The sequence below is a fragment of the Mandrillus leucophaeus genome, unplaced genomic scaffold (genome assembly GCF_000951045.1).
Source record: "Mandrillus leucophaeus isolate KB7577 unplaced genomic scaffold, Mleu.le_1.0 Scaffold129, whole genome shotgun sequence".
NCBI classification, from domain to species: Eukaryota; Metazoa; Chordata; class Mammalia; order Primates; family Cercopithecidae; genus Mandrillus; species Mandrillus leucophaeus.
Window position 1 is genome coordinate 2655809 of NW_012101243.1, and position 17275 is coordinate 2673083.

General features: G+C 38.5%; 1 protein-coding gene across 4 annotated transcripts in view; it reads right to left on the reverse strand.

Annotated features, from left to right (window-relative positions):
* Window positions 1-17275, reverse strand: part of ITCH (itchy E3 ubiquitin protein ligase) — a 160844-nt gene that overhangs the window by 23834 nt on the left and 119735 nt on the right. For all 4 annotated transcript variants that reach the window (XM_011972439.1, XM_011972437.1, XM_011972438.1 and 1 more), the window contains 6 exons: window positions 15651-15779; window positions 7686-7758; window positions 5981-6052; window positions 2903-2991; window positions 1006-1165; window positions 74-207 (listed from right to left, as the gene is read on the reverse strand). In XM_011972439.1, the coding sequence (XP_011827829.1) occupies window positions 74-207; window positions 1006-1165; window positions 2903-2991; window positions 5981-6052; window positions 7686-7758; window positions 15651-15779 (657 nt within the window). The remainder of the gene's footprint in view (window positions 1-73; window positions 208-1005; window positions 1166-2902; window positions 2992-5980; window positions 6053-7685; window positions 7759-15650; window positions 15780-17275) is intronic.

Consider the following 17275-nt stretch of genomic DNA (forward strand, 5'->3'; position numbering starts at 1 on the left):
GCATAGGTTATCAATACTACACGGAATGCATATAAACTATATTTTAATAAATTACATGGAAAAAGAAACTTACTTAACCCAGATGAGAGAATTGTAAAATTCTGGATCAATAGATTCTAAATCCTTGAGTCCAACTGGTTTGCTCAAGATACGCTTATAGAATGGTAAAGAAAAACTTGTGTCTATGATTTTCCCATGGAACAGAGCCTATGAAAAAAGGAAACAAGACTGCTTAAAATAATTGTACAATAATCATTTTATTTGAATATGTTAAATGAATTCTTCATTTAAAAACACTTCCCTGGGTCGGGCATGGTGGCTCACGCCTGTAATCCCAGCAATTTGGGAGGCCGAGGTGGGTGGATCACCTGAGGTCAGAAGTTCAAGACCATAATGACCAACATGGAGAAACCCCATCTCTACTAAAAACACAAAAATTAGCCAGGCGTGGTGGCACATCCTTGTAATCCCAGCTACTCAGGATGCTGAGGCAGGAGAATTGCTTGAACCTGGGAGGTGGAGGTTGCGGTGAGCCGAGATCACGCCACTGCACTCCAGCCCGGGCAACAAAAGTGAAACTTTGTCTCAAAAAAACACTTCCCTGGCTGGGCACGGTGGCTTACACCTGTAATCCCAGCACTTTGGGAGGCTGAGGTGGGTGGATTACCTGAGGTCAGGAATTCAAGACCAGCCTGGTCAACATGGCAAAACCCCATCTCTACTAAAAACACAAAAATTAGCCGGGTATGGTGGTGCACACCTGTAATCCCAGCTACTTGGGAGGCTGAGGCAGGAGGACTGATTGAGCCCAGGAGGCAGAGGTTGTAGTGAGCCAAGATTGTGTCACTGCACTCCAGCCTGGGTGACAGAGCAAGACTCTGTCTCAAAAATAAAAAACAAAACAAAATCACTTCCCTTTCTCTCGTATGATCTGTTATGGCACCTAAGAGAAAATTTAGTATTGCTGAGTAAGCAAAGTAAACATAATTCTTGACCTGCACTTACCATGGCAATAAATCTGCCAATAAAACGAAAATATTTCAGGTGATCTGGATTGATGTAAGAAGCGGGGTTTATCTGCAAGCAGTAGTTATCCTTCCCTGCATATTCAAACAGGCAATACATTGGGTTCAACACTTCATGTGACAAAAGAAAGAACCATTCTCTGAAATCAAAAGAAAATTTACTATGAAAAATCTTGCAGGTTACCATGTCAACAAATCAAAGAACAGTATTATAAAGTTCTCAGGGATCTATACCCCTCAGCTAGTGATAGTTTTCTAATCTCATGTTGATTTTTATTGCTTCTGTTCAAACTCACATCTATTTCACAGAGTTGGTAGTATACACCATCTCTGGTAGATGGTAATATATACATTATTACATTTCAAAGAATCTAAGAAAACATTTTCCCAATTTTACCTGCGATATATCTTAATTTCAGAGATATTATAACATGAAAATACTGGTCTTAGAATCAATGAAATACTATTCATAGGCAAATTTAAAATTCACCATTCACCCATGTGAGTGGCTGAAATCAATCTAATATTCCATCTATTACTAAGTCCCATAATAATCCCCGTCAAGTGCCACTACTCCCTACACGTTAAATCAATATGAAAATTTCACAGAGGCAGTAAAGCACATAATTCCAGCCACTCACATATTAGAAAAATGCTGAGACTCTAAGTCAAATATTGTGAAAATATGAACCAATATTAACATAAGATTATGGTTACTAAAACTATGTAACATGGGTGATCTGGGGTAATACATGTGGCATAAGCCTGTAATCTGGATCTCTTTTCCTGTTAGTTCATGGCCTCTTCTGATAAGTGTATCTCGTGACACACTTTAATATTGCTAGTTGATTTTCTTATTAGGAATAAATGATTGCTCTCCTCTTCGATTGCCTTTAATTTATACAAAATTACATATTTCTACTCATATTTGTTATTTATCTATGATTATATCATATATTTTGAAATAATTTTATTTAAACTCAGAAACATAATATAAATAAGAACTACTAAAATGTAGCCACTAGTTAGTGTGCACACAAAGACACAGGCTCTGAACTAGGTCATTATTAATAAACAATATTTCTACTCTTCACAATAATCCTAGAAATGTAGATATTACTATTCTTATTTTACAGATGAAAATATTTGCTCAACCTCACACTCCCAACATTGGGAGTAGAAAAAGATTCAAAACCGGGCTTGACCCCAAAGTCCCTGTCTTTGCACAATGCCACCTCTATGCAAATTTTTAACCTGGGGTGATATATTATTATGGAATAAGCAAAGCAATTCTCACTAGAGACTATCTTCTAGGGTTTGATTTCAAGCTCCAATATGAAGAAAGCAGAATTAAGACTTTCAACTCCTATTTTGTGCAATTTTTTATATTTTCATGACAAATATACTAATCTCAGTTGGAAACTGAGTAACTATTACCTGTATCAGTAATCTGTGGTCGGGAAAATGACCTGATCATTATAAGGCCTTGTGTTTTCTGTGGAACAGATATGAGAGGTGGTAGACTGAACACTGGTTACTGGTTAGATGGTACAAAGCTTGCATCCAGGCTCTACAATTTATGATGTGCCTTAGATGAGTCTCTAAGCCTCTTCATTATCCTATAAAATTCTCTATCACAAGGTTACCCTGAAGATTAAATGAGTGATGTCGGTGAAATCAATCAGCTGTACATGACACAGAAAGTGCTGAATTAAATGTTTTTGGAAATTCTGTAGCTACAGTATAATAAAGGTATAATAATTTGACATACTTCATTTTCCTAAAATATAAGATTGAGAAAATAATACTTGCAAGTGAAGTGCAATGGTACCTTTGGAGGAAAGGAACTAAGTTCTGAGTATTCATATTATCACTACCTTGCTACACCTCCATAATCTAAACCTTCTTCTCCTGGAAAAATCACCCACAAACGTCTTCGCAGATCTTGGGGACTGAGGCTCATTATCTAAGAAACAATAAAGTAAAATAATTGGTGAAAAAAGTCATTGAAACACTGTCTATCACTTCTACGTTTGACATCTCCTTCATTGTAGGTAATTCAAATCCCTCATGACATAGAAAGGAGTTCATGGTCTAATCAAAACCACACATACAGAAAATACGTTATAGTAACATTTAATAATATTTTATTATTATACACATCTATATTTTTATATACTTTATATAAAACATGTGATTTTATTTATTTATTTATTTTTAGACAGAGTCTCGCTCTTATTGCCCAGGCTGGAGAGCAATGGTGCAATTTCAGCTTACTGCACCTCTTCCGCCTCCCAGGTTCAAGCAATTCTCCTGCCTTAGCCTCCTGAGTAGCTGGAACTACAGGTGTGCGCCACCACGCCCGGCTAATTTTGTATTTTCAGTAGAGACGGGGTTTCCCCATGTTGGCCAGGCTGGTGTCAAATTCCTGACCTCAGGTCATCCACTGGCCTCGGCCTCCCAAAGTGCTGAGATTACAGACCTGAGCCACCACACCCGGCCATGATTTTATTTTTAATGATGCTACTATTGACTTACAATGTTGCTTATATCAATTACTTAGAACATAGATTGGCATGGTCAGAGGGTAGATGGGGTTTTTGTGGTTTTGTTAGGTTTGGTTTTGATTCATAGCCAAAGGTACACATAACAGCTAACTGGCTAACCGAGAAATGAAAAACAGTAGCTGCAGAGAGACCCAGTTAACGTCAGAAACTCATTCTCAGTGGCAACCTATAAATACCTAGAAAAACTACTCAAATTTTGTGTCCCACTATAGGTGGTTAATAGGATCATCTTCATATTTGAAGGATGGTACGTTACTGAGCTACAGTGAATATATCATTTGGTTTCCTGCCACATAAAACTAATTATTTGACCAAAATTGCGTGTGCATAGCACTGCATATATCAATTACTCTTAGAAAAAAATACAGAAGAACCTGGAAAGGAAGAAGTTGATATAATGCCTTTACTTTATTGAGTGGTAAGAATGAGTTCTCACATTTAAATATCCAGAGAGGATCAGTAAGTAACCTGTTTATGCCAAGTTCTCTCAGTTCCCCCACAAAACTATCACATTTATGAATTCATATCCCAATCAAGCCAGAAAATGCCAGATGTAACATAAAAAAATTCAATGCTTAGACATACGTACATGTTTATGCCCACTATTCTACAAATAGTATAGGCTAGGTATACAGCAATGCAAATGAGAACTGTCACAAAGTTAAAACTATCTTTAAATAATTCCTTTTAAAATATGTCTAATATGAAGGAAAAAAAAAATGTTTTCTCCTGTACTTTACCCCATAACCAGTTGTGTGCTATGTTAACAGACGAAACACTATCCAGAGCCATTTTATCCAACAGCTATCCAAAGAAAATCTGATGCTAATTTTGCAATTAGTTTTGTTACCTTTAAGCAATCAAATTGTTCTCTCATATTTTTATTACCCAGTTATTTGATGGATGTCAAATCTAGGGTGACATTTTTAAAAACTGTTTTAGAACCATCTAGTCTGTTATTTTGCAAAAGACTTCAGGTTTCAAAGTCAAAAGATAAAGGAACAGTTTAATGTTTTGCATCTTTCCAGTACAGGTAAGATTGGTAAGCAAGTTGTTTCAAGAAACTCGTCCAACAGAGTGATAAAAGGGTGGTTATGAACATAAAATTAGAAATGGGCAAGGACTAGGGTGGGGAATGGCCTTTGACACTTACATCAGATCAAGGGGATGATTCATAATTCTCTAAATGGCCTCAATAAAGATCCAGTTCCCACTAAAAAGCTTTCTGCTCCTATATAGCAGGATGCCAATTGGCTTTTTCCTTTAATGTCAATAATTGAAGTTCCATTAGGAAATGAACAAAACTGATTCTGAAAGCAAGTAGCCAGCTACTACCAACTGTCTCAACCTCTTTTCCCTTTGCATTCAATTCCATACTTCTTGAAGCTGTAGTTACTACAATATCACTGGTGCTTGAAAATAAAGAATCACTTCCACATCTGGATATAAAACAAGGACTAACCAGATGTTTTCATTTTAAGACATTTTAAGACATTTTTTCACTATTTTAACCTTCTATATAACAATCATTTTAACATTTAGTTGCAGTAGGTTATTAGTGATATCTATAATATAAAGGTAAATAGTAGATTAATTCAAGTTCTTTTTTTTCATTATTGAGATGGAGTTTCACTCTTATTGCCCAGACTGGAATGCAATGGCATGATCTCAGGTCACTGCAACCTCCGCCTCGCAGGTTCAGCCAACTCTCCTGAGTAGCTTTACAGGATTACAGGCACCGGCCACCAGGCCCAGTTAATTTTTATATTTTTAATAGAGACAAGGTTTCACCATGTTGGCCAAGTTGGTCTCAAACTCCTGACCTCAGATGATCCACCCGCCTCAGCCTCCCAAAGTGCTGGGATTACAGGCATGAGCCATGTGCCCAGAGAGTAAATTAACTCAAGTTCTGAAGACAAGTGAAAAAATCTGCTGACTACTTCTGAAAACTCATATATATCTTTTTTTAGATACTGTCACCAATGACCAGTTACTTTTTTTCCTGTTAAGAGTAACACACGCTTATTGCAAAAATCCAAGTAATACTGAAGTGTAAAAACAAAAGTCTTCCCCTCTCCTCTCTACAATCTGATAATGTTCATATGGGTATTTCCAGACCTTTGGCTACCAAAAATCTATTATCTTACCTATGCATTTATTTCAAATCATACCAGTTTAGAAACAGAAATCTGAAACACGCACGCGCGCGCGCGCACACACACACACACCCCTCTTAAGCCCTAAGGTGGCTGGCAACGAGATCACACTTGAAAAATTCAAGGACTTCAACTCAAGAAGTTTCAGACTGTTCAGATTAAACTGACAGCACCAAAAGCTGGTCCTAAGCTAGCAGCCAGGGCAAAAATTATTGAGAGAATGAAACAGTACCTGTTGAAAGGAATCCTCAAACAATGTTTTCCTTGTCACTGTAATCTTTATGTGCTGTGGCATGGCCAGTTGCTGAAATAGAAGAATGACTTAAGTCAACTTTCATCATTAAAACAGCCTATCAAAAAATCAAAAGGGGAAAGTTTTATTTACTTTTATCTTTGCTTACAGAAACAAGTAGACTATGAATGTAAATTTATATTCAATAACATTTACCAATGCATCGGTGAGTATTCATGCTAATTATAGCTTAATACATGAAAACAGAAGAACCACAAGATTGATCTCATATGCACACTGCTTACTTAATAATGTATCAAATAAATCTTTACTTAATCTTATTTTCCAATAGTTAATCCAGATTCTTCTTGCTTCCATGGGTCCAGTTAATTACAAGTTTCAATTGTAAAAATATTCATCATAATAACTTTGATTAGGGCATTCATTTAGAACTCATAAAAAATCATTAATTCCAGTAAATATCTATGCATCAGAAATAGTTGATCACATCTGAAAAAAATACTGAATATAACATCTATGTATGAATATGTTCATGTATGTATGAACATGTATATATCTATCAAAGTCATTTATATCAAATGATAGATATAAAAATGGCTGGTGTCCGGGCATGCTGGCTCACGCCCACAATCCTAGCACTTGGGGAAGATGAGGCAGCAGGATAATTTGAGTCCAGGAGTTCAAAACCAGCCTAGGCAACATAAGGGCACCCTGTCTCTACTAAGAATTAGCCAGTTGTGGTGGAGTGCATCTGTAGTATCAGCTAGTGAGAAGGCTGAGGCAAGAGGATCACTTGAGGCCGGGTGCGGTGGCTCAAGCCTGTAATCCCAGCACTTTGGGAGGCCAAGACGGGTGGATCACGAGGTCAGGAGATCGAGACCATCCTGGCTAACATGGTGAAATCCCGTCTCTACTAAAAATACAAAACAAACTAGCCGGGCGTGGTGGCGGGCGCCTGTAGTCCCAGCTACTCGGAGGCTGAGGCGGGAGAATGGCGTGAACCCGGGAGGCGGAGCTTGCAGTGAGCCGAGATCGCGCCACTGCATTCCAGCCTGGGCGACACAGAGAGACTCCGTCTCAAAAAAAAAATAAAATAAAATAAAGAGGATCACTTGAGCCCAGTAGGTCAAGGCCGCAGTAAGCCATGATGGCACCAATGCACTCTAGCCTGGGTGACAAAGTAAGACCCTGTCTCAGAAAAAATAACAAATAAAAATAGAGTAGCTGGTTACAATTATATCAGAAAATGCTTTAACTTATATTTGAAGATTTCTGCAATCTGAAAGTAATGGGTACTGGGAAAAAGTGACAATGTTTGCTTATTCAGATGGTCTCAAGTTTAATTTTCTTCTTAAAAAAAATATATATATATGTATATATATATTTACAGAGATAAGGCCTCAATGTGTTGCCCAGACTGGTCCTGAACTCCTGAGCTCAAGTGATCTGCCCACCTCAGCCTCCCCAAGTGCTGGGATTACATGAGGTTTAATTTTCTGAACAACCAAAGTCACAAATGATCTAATTGATAAATCTAATAATTTGCTCTAAAAATAGACGAAAGATATTCTAATGCTTCCCGTTTTACCTGGTTTTCTGTGAGTTAAGTATTTTCACAATCACTGTGTAATACAAGCAACACAACAAAGGAAAGGGAGTACAGAGATACAATTCCAACACTAACCTGACACCAGAATCGGAAATACTGAACCTTTGCTTTGAAGTCCCGAACATAGGCTATCTGAGGTCCATTGTCTCTGAGGAAGAACAAGGGTTAACAGGACATATATAGCTGCTTGTAAAAGATAATGCTGAAGGAAAGCAAAACATCCCACCCTCTCTCAGCACTTACTAACCAAATACAAAAATATAGCATATTCCTAACACAACCATTCTTGGCTTTTTGAGAGATATTTCCCCAGGAATACCTTTAAGTAACAGAAAAAACAAAAGAAAAACTTTGATTTTGTTGAAGCTACTATTGTGGAATTTTCTTTTCTATGCTGGCAAATCTAAGAGGGCTAAGTAGAAGGGGTTCTATCTGAGAATGCTGTCTATCCCAACATCGATTCCCTCCTTTATCCTTAAGTGAGATCCTGGTTATTTAACTGAATAGAATACTACATATAATAAAGTCTACATTTCTCTATATGGCCATGTGACTTAAGTCTCTAAGTGAAAGTGGCATATGAAACTTTCAAGAAGGATCTTTTTGGCCAGGTGCTGTGGCTCACACCTGTAAATCCCAGCACTTTGGGAGGCTGAGGTGGGTGGATCACCTGAGGTCAGGGGTTTGAGACCAGCCTGACCAACATAGTGAAACTCTGTCTCTACTAAAAATACAAAAATTAGCCAGGCGTGGTGGCAGGTGCCTCTAATCCCATCTACTTGGGAGGCTGAGGCAGGAGAATCACTTGAACCTGAGAGTTCAAGGCTGCAGTGAGCTGAGATCGCATCACTGCACTCTAGCAAGGGTGACAAAGCTAGACTCCGTTTCAAAAAAAAAAAAAAAAGAAGGATCTTCTAAAAGAGCTAAAATAGCTAAAAAAGTATGTGTGTGTGTGTGTGTGTGTGTGTATGTGTGTTTTGTTTTACTCCAAATTCCAGCCTGGAGTATGACCCTGATAGCTTAAGTTTCAGAAGCTGTCACAGAACATGAGGTGATGTTGAAGAATGAGACCACACTCTAGGATGGCAGAAAAGACAGAAGAAATTTAGATAACTAATGACACCATGGGGTTTCTCAGCTAGCCTTGGACTTAATACCACTGGATTATCTTCCTCTGAAAAATTCAATGTATATCAGTGTAGAAATACAACTGATTCTGTACATTGACTTTATATTCTGTTAAATTCACTTACTAGTTCTAGCAATTTTTTCTAGATTCTTTATGATTTTCTGTATACGTATGTTATTTGTGTGAGGGGAAAAGAGACAGTTTTACTTCTTCCTTTCCAATTTATACATCTTGTATTTCTTTTCTTTTCTTTTTTTTTTTAGATATAGTCTCGTTCCGTCTCCCAGGCTGGAGTGCAGTGGTGCAATCTCTGCTCACTGTAACTTCTGACCCAGAGGTTCAAGTGATTCTCCTGCCTCAGCCTCCTGAGTAGCTGGGATTACAGGTGCCCACCAACATGACCAAATAATTTTTGTATTTTTAGTAGAGATGGGGTTTAGCCATGTTTGCCAGGCTGGTCTTGAACTCCTGACATCAAGTGATCTGCCCGTCTCAGCCTCCCAAAGTTCTGGGATTACAGGCGTGAGCCACCATGCCTGGCCTGTATTTCTTTTTCTCATCTCACTGCACTGGGTAGGAATACCAACACAATGTTAAGTGAAGTGATGTCAATAGATATCCTTGTCTTATTCTTGATCTTGTAAGGTATTTCATCATTAATTGTGATGTTGGTTGTAAGCTTTTGTTAAATTTTTTTCTGGTAAAACAGCTTCTGGCCGGGCGCAGTGGCTCACGCCTGTAATCCCAGCACTTTGGGAGGCCGAGGCAGGTGGATCACGAGGTCAGGAGATCGAGACCAGCCTGGCTAACACAGTGAAATCCCGTCTCTACTAAAAATACAAAAAATTAGCTGGGCGTGGTTGCAGGTGCCTGTAGTCCCAGCTACTTGGGAGACTAAGGCAGGAGAATGGTGTGAACCCGGGAGGCGGAGCTTGTAGTGAGCCAAGATCACGCCACTGCACTCCAGCCTGGGCAACAGAGTGAGACTCCATCTCAAAAAAAGTTTCCAAGGTAGCTGAGGGTTTATCATAAATTTGCATTGTATTTTGTCAAAAGCTTTTCCTGAAATTATCACATGATTTTTCTCCTTTAACCTAGTTTGTTTTTTTTGACATGGTGTCTCACTCTGTCACCCAGGGTGGAATGCAATGGCCTGAAACCTCGTCTCTACTAAAAATACAAAATTAGCTGGGCATGGTGGCATATGCCTGTAATCTCAGCTACTCGGGAGGCTGAGACACGAGAATCGCTTGAATCAGGGAGGCAGAGGTTGCGGTGAGCCGATATCGGGCCATTGCACTCCAGTCTGGGCAACAAGAATGAAACTCCGTCTCAAAAAAAAAAAAAAGAAAGAAAAAAGAAAATGTTTCCATCACTTGTATTTTATGAATGAATTTGAGTATGATTGATTAACTTGTAAGTTTGATAAACTTTACCAGTGACACCATCTAGGCCAGAATTTTCTTCATGAAAAATCTTTTTCTTCTTTTTCTCTTTTCTTTTTTGGGCCTCAGCCTCCCAAAGTGCTGGAATTACAGGCGTGAGACACCATGCCCGGCCTTTTTGTTTTGAGACAGGGTCACACTCTGTCACCCAGGCTTAAGTACAGTGGCGCGATTTCGGTTCACCACAATCTCCTGGGCTCAAGCAATCTTCCCACCTCACCCTACAAAGTAACTGGGGCTACAGGCACACACCACCACACCTGGCTAATATTTTGTATTTTTTGTAGAGATGGGTTTTCACCATGTTGCCTAGGCTGGTCTTGAATTCTTGAGCTCAAGTGATCTGCCCACCTTGGCCTTCCAAAATGCTGAGATTACTGGCATGAGCCACTGGGCCTGCCCTTAAAAATTATTTAATTATGCATTTGATTTATCAGCTATAGAGATATTTAGACTTACTATCTGTTCTTGTGTCCATTTTGGTGACATACCTTTTAAAGAATTTGTCCATTTGATCTAAAATGTTAAATTTATTGGCATAAATATACCCTTTATTATCCTTTTAATGTCTATAAAATACACAGTAATGTCCCTCTTTTTTTCTCTACAGGTTTAATTACTAAGGGTTGTTAATATTATTCATGTTTACCAAAAATTTATCTTCTAGCTTTGGGCGCTCCATTGTTTCTTTTCCACTTCACTGAGTTCTGCTTTTATTTATTTCCTTTCTTGTACTTACTTTAGGTTTAGTAACTTTCCTTTTTCTAGCATCTGAATGTAAAAGCAGAGATCACTGATTTTATCTTTCCTATATTCTCATCTACTTCTTTAAAACAAAAAGTTGCCGGGCGCGGTGGCTCAAGCCTGTTATCCCAGCACTTTGGGAGGCCGAGACGGGCGGATCACAAGGTCAGGAGATCGAGATCATCCTGGCTAACACGGTGAAACCCCGTCTCTACTAAAAAATACAAAAAACTAGCCAGGCGAGGTGGCGGGCGCCTGTAGTCCCAGCTACTCGGGAGGCTGAGGCAGGAGAATGGCGTGAACCCGGGAGGCGGAGCTTGCAGTGAGCTGAGATCCGGCCACTGCAGTCCAGCTTGGGCGACAGAGCGAGACTCCGTCTCAAAAAAAAAAAAATAAAAATAAAATAAAACAAAAAGTTTCCCCTTGAAGACTACTTTAGTTAAATCCCACAAATTGTGATATGTGGTGTTTTAATTATTATTCAAAATAAAATATTTCCTGATTTTTCTTGTAACTTCTTTTTTGAGCAACGGTAATGGTGTGGTGGAAGTCCCGCTGGACTATTTTTAAATGATGGGGACAAATACACTTCTATCTTACATAAACTACTATTATTTTAGTGTTTTCTATTATATGCACCCAAACTTATTGTAACTAAAATCAATGATAGAATAATATTATCGATAATTTATCCCCATATCTAAATTACCTCCGTATTTCATTAATACCAAATTAGCCTGATTTCCCAGTTTCTGTTTTAAACATAAAAGTTGTTAATGTGTAGAAGTATAAAATTAGAAGGTAACAGGGAACCACCTTTGCTCTAAGCAAGCCACACTATAAGAAAACTACAGACCAACATCCCTTATGAACACTGATGGAAGAATACTAAATAAAATATCAGCAAAAAAATCTCAGCAGCATATTAAAAGGCTACTTCAATCCTTTTGACTAAGAAGGATTTATTCCTCGAATGCAAAAATGGCTATTATATCTATGGATATAATAGACATATCTAGGGATATGTCTAAATATCCCTATAGTTGATAAATCAAATGCATAATTAAACCTATGAAAAATCAACGTAATATACCACATTAACAGAATGCGGGGGGGGGGGCGGGGGGGAATCACATGATCATCTCAATTGATACCAAAAAAGGATTATACAAAATTCAATACACTTTCATGATAAAACACTCCACAAAAGGGATAGGAAACACTAGGAATAGAGGGAAACTACCTCAATATAATAAAAGGCACATATAAAAATCTAACAGCAAACATCGCATTCAATGGTTAGTTTTTTAAGATGAGGAACAATACAAGAATGCCTACTTTCGCCACTTGTAGTCAACATAGCATCCAGAAGCTCTAGCCAAAGGAATTAAGAAAAAAAAAAAAAAGATATCCAAATTGGGAAGAATAAAACTTATCTGCTTTCAGAAGCTATGATATTTTATGAAGAAAACACTAAATATTCCACAACAAAAAATCCTGCCAGAATAAGTGAATTCACGAAAGTAGCAGCTTACAAAGTCAACACACAATAATCAGTTCCATTTCTATATACTAAGAATAAACAAATGAAAAGAAAATTAAGAAAACAATTCCATTGCAATAGCATCACAAAGAATAAAAAATACTTAGGAATTAACCAAGAAGGCAAAAGACTTGTACACTGAAAAACCAAAAAAACACTACTGAAATAAATTAAACACAAAGATATCCACATTCATGGATGGGAAGACTTAATATTGTTAAGATGACCACACTACCCCAAATTGATATAGATATTAAATCTATATCAGTCAATATAGATTTTATTGATTTTATACATTCAATAAAAGCCCCTATCAAAATCCAAATGACCTTTTTTTTTTTCCAAGAAATAAAAAAATCCATCCTAAAATTCATATGGAATCTCAAAGGACCCTGAATAGCCAAAGGAAGCTTGAAAAAAGAACAAAGTTGGAGGACACATACCGTCCTGATTTGAAAACTTGCTACAAAGTTATAGCGTGGTATTGGCAAGTCAGACATACAGACCAATAGAATAAACAGCGCAGAAATAATGCCTTGCATATATGGTAAAATGCTATTGACAATGGTGCCACAATCATGCAATGGGGAAAGGACAGTCTTTTCAACAAATGATGCTTGGGAAAATTGGACATTCACACGCAAAAAGATGACGCTGGACCCTTACCCAACAACATATACAAAATTTAACACAAAATGGATAAAAGATCTAAATATAAGAGCTAAAATTAAAGAACTCTCAGTCCAGGTGTGGTGGCTCACGCCTGTAATCCCTGCACTTTGAGAGGCTGAGGCGGGCAGATCATGAGGCCAGGAGTTTGAGACCAGCCTGCAACGTGGTAAAACCCCATCTCTACTAAAAATACAAAAATTAGCCAGGCGTGGTGGTGCGTGCCAAAAACCCCAGCTACTCAGGAGGCTGAGGCAAAAGAATCGCTTGAACCCGGGCAGCAGAGGTTGCAGTGAGCTGAGATCTTGCCACTGTACTCCAGCTTGGGCGCCAGAGCGAGACTCTATCTCAAAAAAAAAAGAAAAAAAAAGAACTCTCAGAAGAAAACTTAGGGCAAAGCTTTATGACACTGGATTTGGCAATGACTTCTTGGATATGACTCCAAAGGTACAGGTGACAAAGAAAAAATTGGCAGGTAGGGCACAGAGCCTCACGCCTGTAATCCCAACACTTCTGGAGGCCGAGGCGGGTGGATCACCTGAGGCCGGGAGTTCGAGATCAGCCTACTCAACAAGGAGAAACCCTATCTTCTACTAAAAATACAAAATTAGCTGGGCATGGTGGTGCATGCCTGTAATCTCAGCTACTTGAGAGGCTGAAGCAGGAGAATTGCTTGAACCCAGGAGGCAGAGGTTGTGGTGAGCCGAGATCGCACCATTGCACTCCAGCCTGAGCAAAAAGAGCGAAACTCCATCTCAAAAAAAAAAAAGAAAAAAGAAAAACGAAAAAATCCACAAATCAGACATCAAAATCTAAAATGTTTTATGCATCAAAGGGCACTATCTGCAGTAAAAAGGAAATCACAGAATGGGAGAAAATAATTGCAAATCATGTATTTGATAAAGGATTAACACCCAGAATATATGGAGAACACCTAAAACTCAATTGCAAAAGAAAAGAAAAACAACAGCAACAAATGGGCAAAGGACTTAAAGAGACATTTCTCCAAAGAAGATACACAAATGGCCAAGAAGCATACGAAAAGATACTCAACATCACAAATCATTAGAAAAATACAAAGAAAAACCACAATGAAATACTACATTAAGGATGGCTATTTAAAAAAGACGATGATGACGAAGAAAAAAAAAACAAAAACAAAAGAGCTGATGAGAATGTACAGAAATTGGAATTCTTCTGCACTAGGGGGGAAATGTAAACTGGCATAGATACTCTGAAAACCAGTATGGTGGTTCCTCAAAAAATTAAATAGAGAATTAATATTTAATCTAGCAATTCCACTTTTGGGTATAGATACAAAAGTCATCAAAGTAGGAACTCAAACAGATATTTGGTTTTTGGTGTTGTTTTGAGATGGAGGGAATCTTACTCTGTCACCCAGGCTGGAGTGCAGTGGCATGATCTTGACTCACTGTAACCTCTGCCGCCTGAATTCAAGCAGTTCTCCTGCCTCAGACTCCCGAGTAGCCGGGATTACAGGTGTGTGCCACCATGCCCAGCTAATTTTTGTATTTTTAGTAGAGATGGGGTTTTGCCAAGTTGGCCAGGCTGGTCTCTAATTCCTGATCTCAGGTGATCTGCCCGCCTTGGCCTCCCCAAGTGCTGGGATTACAGGCATGAGCCATTGCGCCCGGCCTCAAGCAGATAACTGTATACCAATGGTCAGAGCAGCATTATTTATAATACCCCCCCAAAAATGGAAACAATGCAAATATCTGTGAATAAACAAAATGTGATATATATATACACACTGGAATATTATTCAGCTTCAAAAAGGAATGAAAATGTTGATGCACATTACAACATGGGTGAATCTTGAAGACATGACCTTAGTGAAATAATCCAGAGACATAAGAATAAATATTGTATGACTCCAATAATATAGGTACTTAAAGTGGTCAAATTCATAGAGAAAGAAAGTAGAATGCTGGTTACCAGGTCTGCTAAAGTTATTGTTTAAAGGGTACAGTGTTTCAGTGTGGAATGATGAAAACATTCTGGAGATGGAGGTAATGATTATGCAACAATATGAATGTGCTTAATGCCACTGAACTGTACACATAAAACAAGAAACTTTAGGTTACATATTTTCCCACAAAAAAAGTCATAAAGCAAATAAGCAAATCAAAAGGTTACTTTCTCAGAAAAGGGGTGGGGGGAGAATGAGAGCTTTTTTAAAGTCAAAAAGTAATGGGAATGAAAGAAGCTGAAAATCAGAAATCAGAGATTAATTGGTAAGCAACACAATATCTATAAATTCTAAATAGTTTCATTTAGTGCTGTGTGAACAAATGGTAAGAAATATGAAAATCTCTAAAATAAAATATCCAAGACGGAGATGGAAATGCAAAATACTTAATGAACAGAAACCTACTGTCGAGCTAACTCAAGAAATACTAAGATTTCCACTCCTTGCTAATACAAATCTTTATATCAAAATCTGAAGGACTAGTTTTTTACTCTTAATCTACAATGTTTAGAAAACTTACAGGGCAGATTTTCCTGTGCGGGGATCTATATAGGTGGTAGTTCTTCTATTGTGGTCCACAAAATATGCAATTCCATCCACTGTGAATCTCATTTCCCAACCTTCAGGTAAGGGCTTTTCATTTAATTGACTACAAAACACAGGAAAAAACATAAACAAAAAATATTAAAGAGTTGCTTGTTTGGCAAGTACAGAAGCCACAAATGTCAGTAAACATAGCAGAAATATTTCAGAAAGCCATTCAGTTCAGTAATTTCAGTTGTATACTAGACATCTATGTGGACATCCTACAAACAGGTTAAATTCAAAGTCCATCAACCACAATTCAAGTCTTCTGCCGTCTACTTGGCTTATGTTCCCCATTAGCTATAATGACTCACTCTAAACATCTTGTTAACCAAGTTCTAACCATTCTGCCTTAGAAGTCTTCGTGTTCATCTCTATTTCCAATCCCCAACATCATCCTTTCTCTGGCTTTCTTTCTCTTCTGCTTTTTCTTTCTTTTTTTTTTTTTTTTTGAGACGGAGTCTCGCTCTGTCGCCCAGGCTGGAGTGTAGGGGCACCATATCTTGGCTCTCTGCAACCTCCACCTCCCAGGTTCAAGCGATTCTCCTGCCTCAGCTTCCCGAGTAGCTGGGACTACAGGCGCCTGCCACCATGCCTGCGCCCAGCTAATTTTTGTATTTTTAGTAGAGACAGGGTTTTACCATGTTGGCCAGGCTCGTCTCGAACTCCTAACCTTGTGATCCTCCCACCTCAGCCTTCCAAGGTGCTAGGATTACAGGCATGAGCCACTGTGCCCAGCCATCTTCTGCATTTTTTCAACAGTCACCTAACTCGTGTTCCTCATTTGATCTCACTCTAGGCCTGCTCTTATACTGATACTGCTAACAGAGTATCTTCCTAAAATAGAGATCTTATTAAATTAGCTATCTCTGTAAAGTACTATCACTGTTCCACCGTTACCAATGATTATGATCTAAAGTTCTTCATATGGCATTCACTCAGCCTCTATACTCTGGCATAAATATTCCCTTTCAGATTTATCTTTGCACCCAAACCTCTAACTCCCTTTCATGAATCCCATGATTTCACAGTGTATGGCCACTCAGCACTTCCTTAAATAATATATGATCTGTCACACCTCCAAATGAAGCTTTTCCCTTTGTCCCATATTATCTATTGTTTTTCTACTAAGGCAACTCAAAAAAAAGATTTTTTTAAGAGAAAGAATCTCGACCGGGCGCGGTGGCTCACACCTGTAATCCCAGCATTTTGGGAGGCCGAGGCGGGCAGATCACGAGGTCAGGAGATCGAGACCATCCTGGTTAACACGGTGAAACCCCGTCTCTACTAAAATACAAAAAAAAATTAGCCAGGCATGGTGGCGGGCACCTGTAGTCCCAGCTACTTGGGAGGCTGAGGCAGGAGAATGGCTTGAGCCCAGGAGGCGGAGGTTGCAGTGAGCCGAGATCGTGCCATTACGCTCCAGCCTGGGTGACAGAGCAAGATTCCATCTCAAAACAAAATCAACAACAACAACAACAAAGTTGTATTCACTAAACTGAATACAAATGTCAGATAAAATAGACTACCAAAAATGTAAAAAAAAGGTTTCTCAATTTA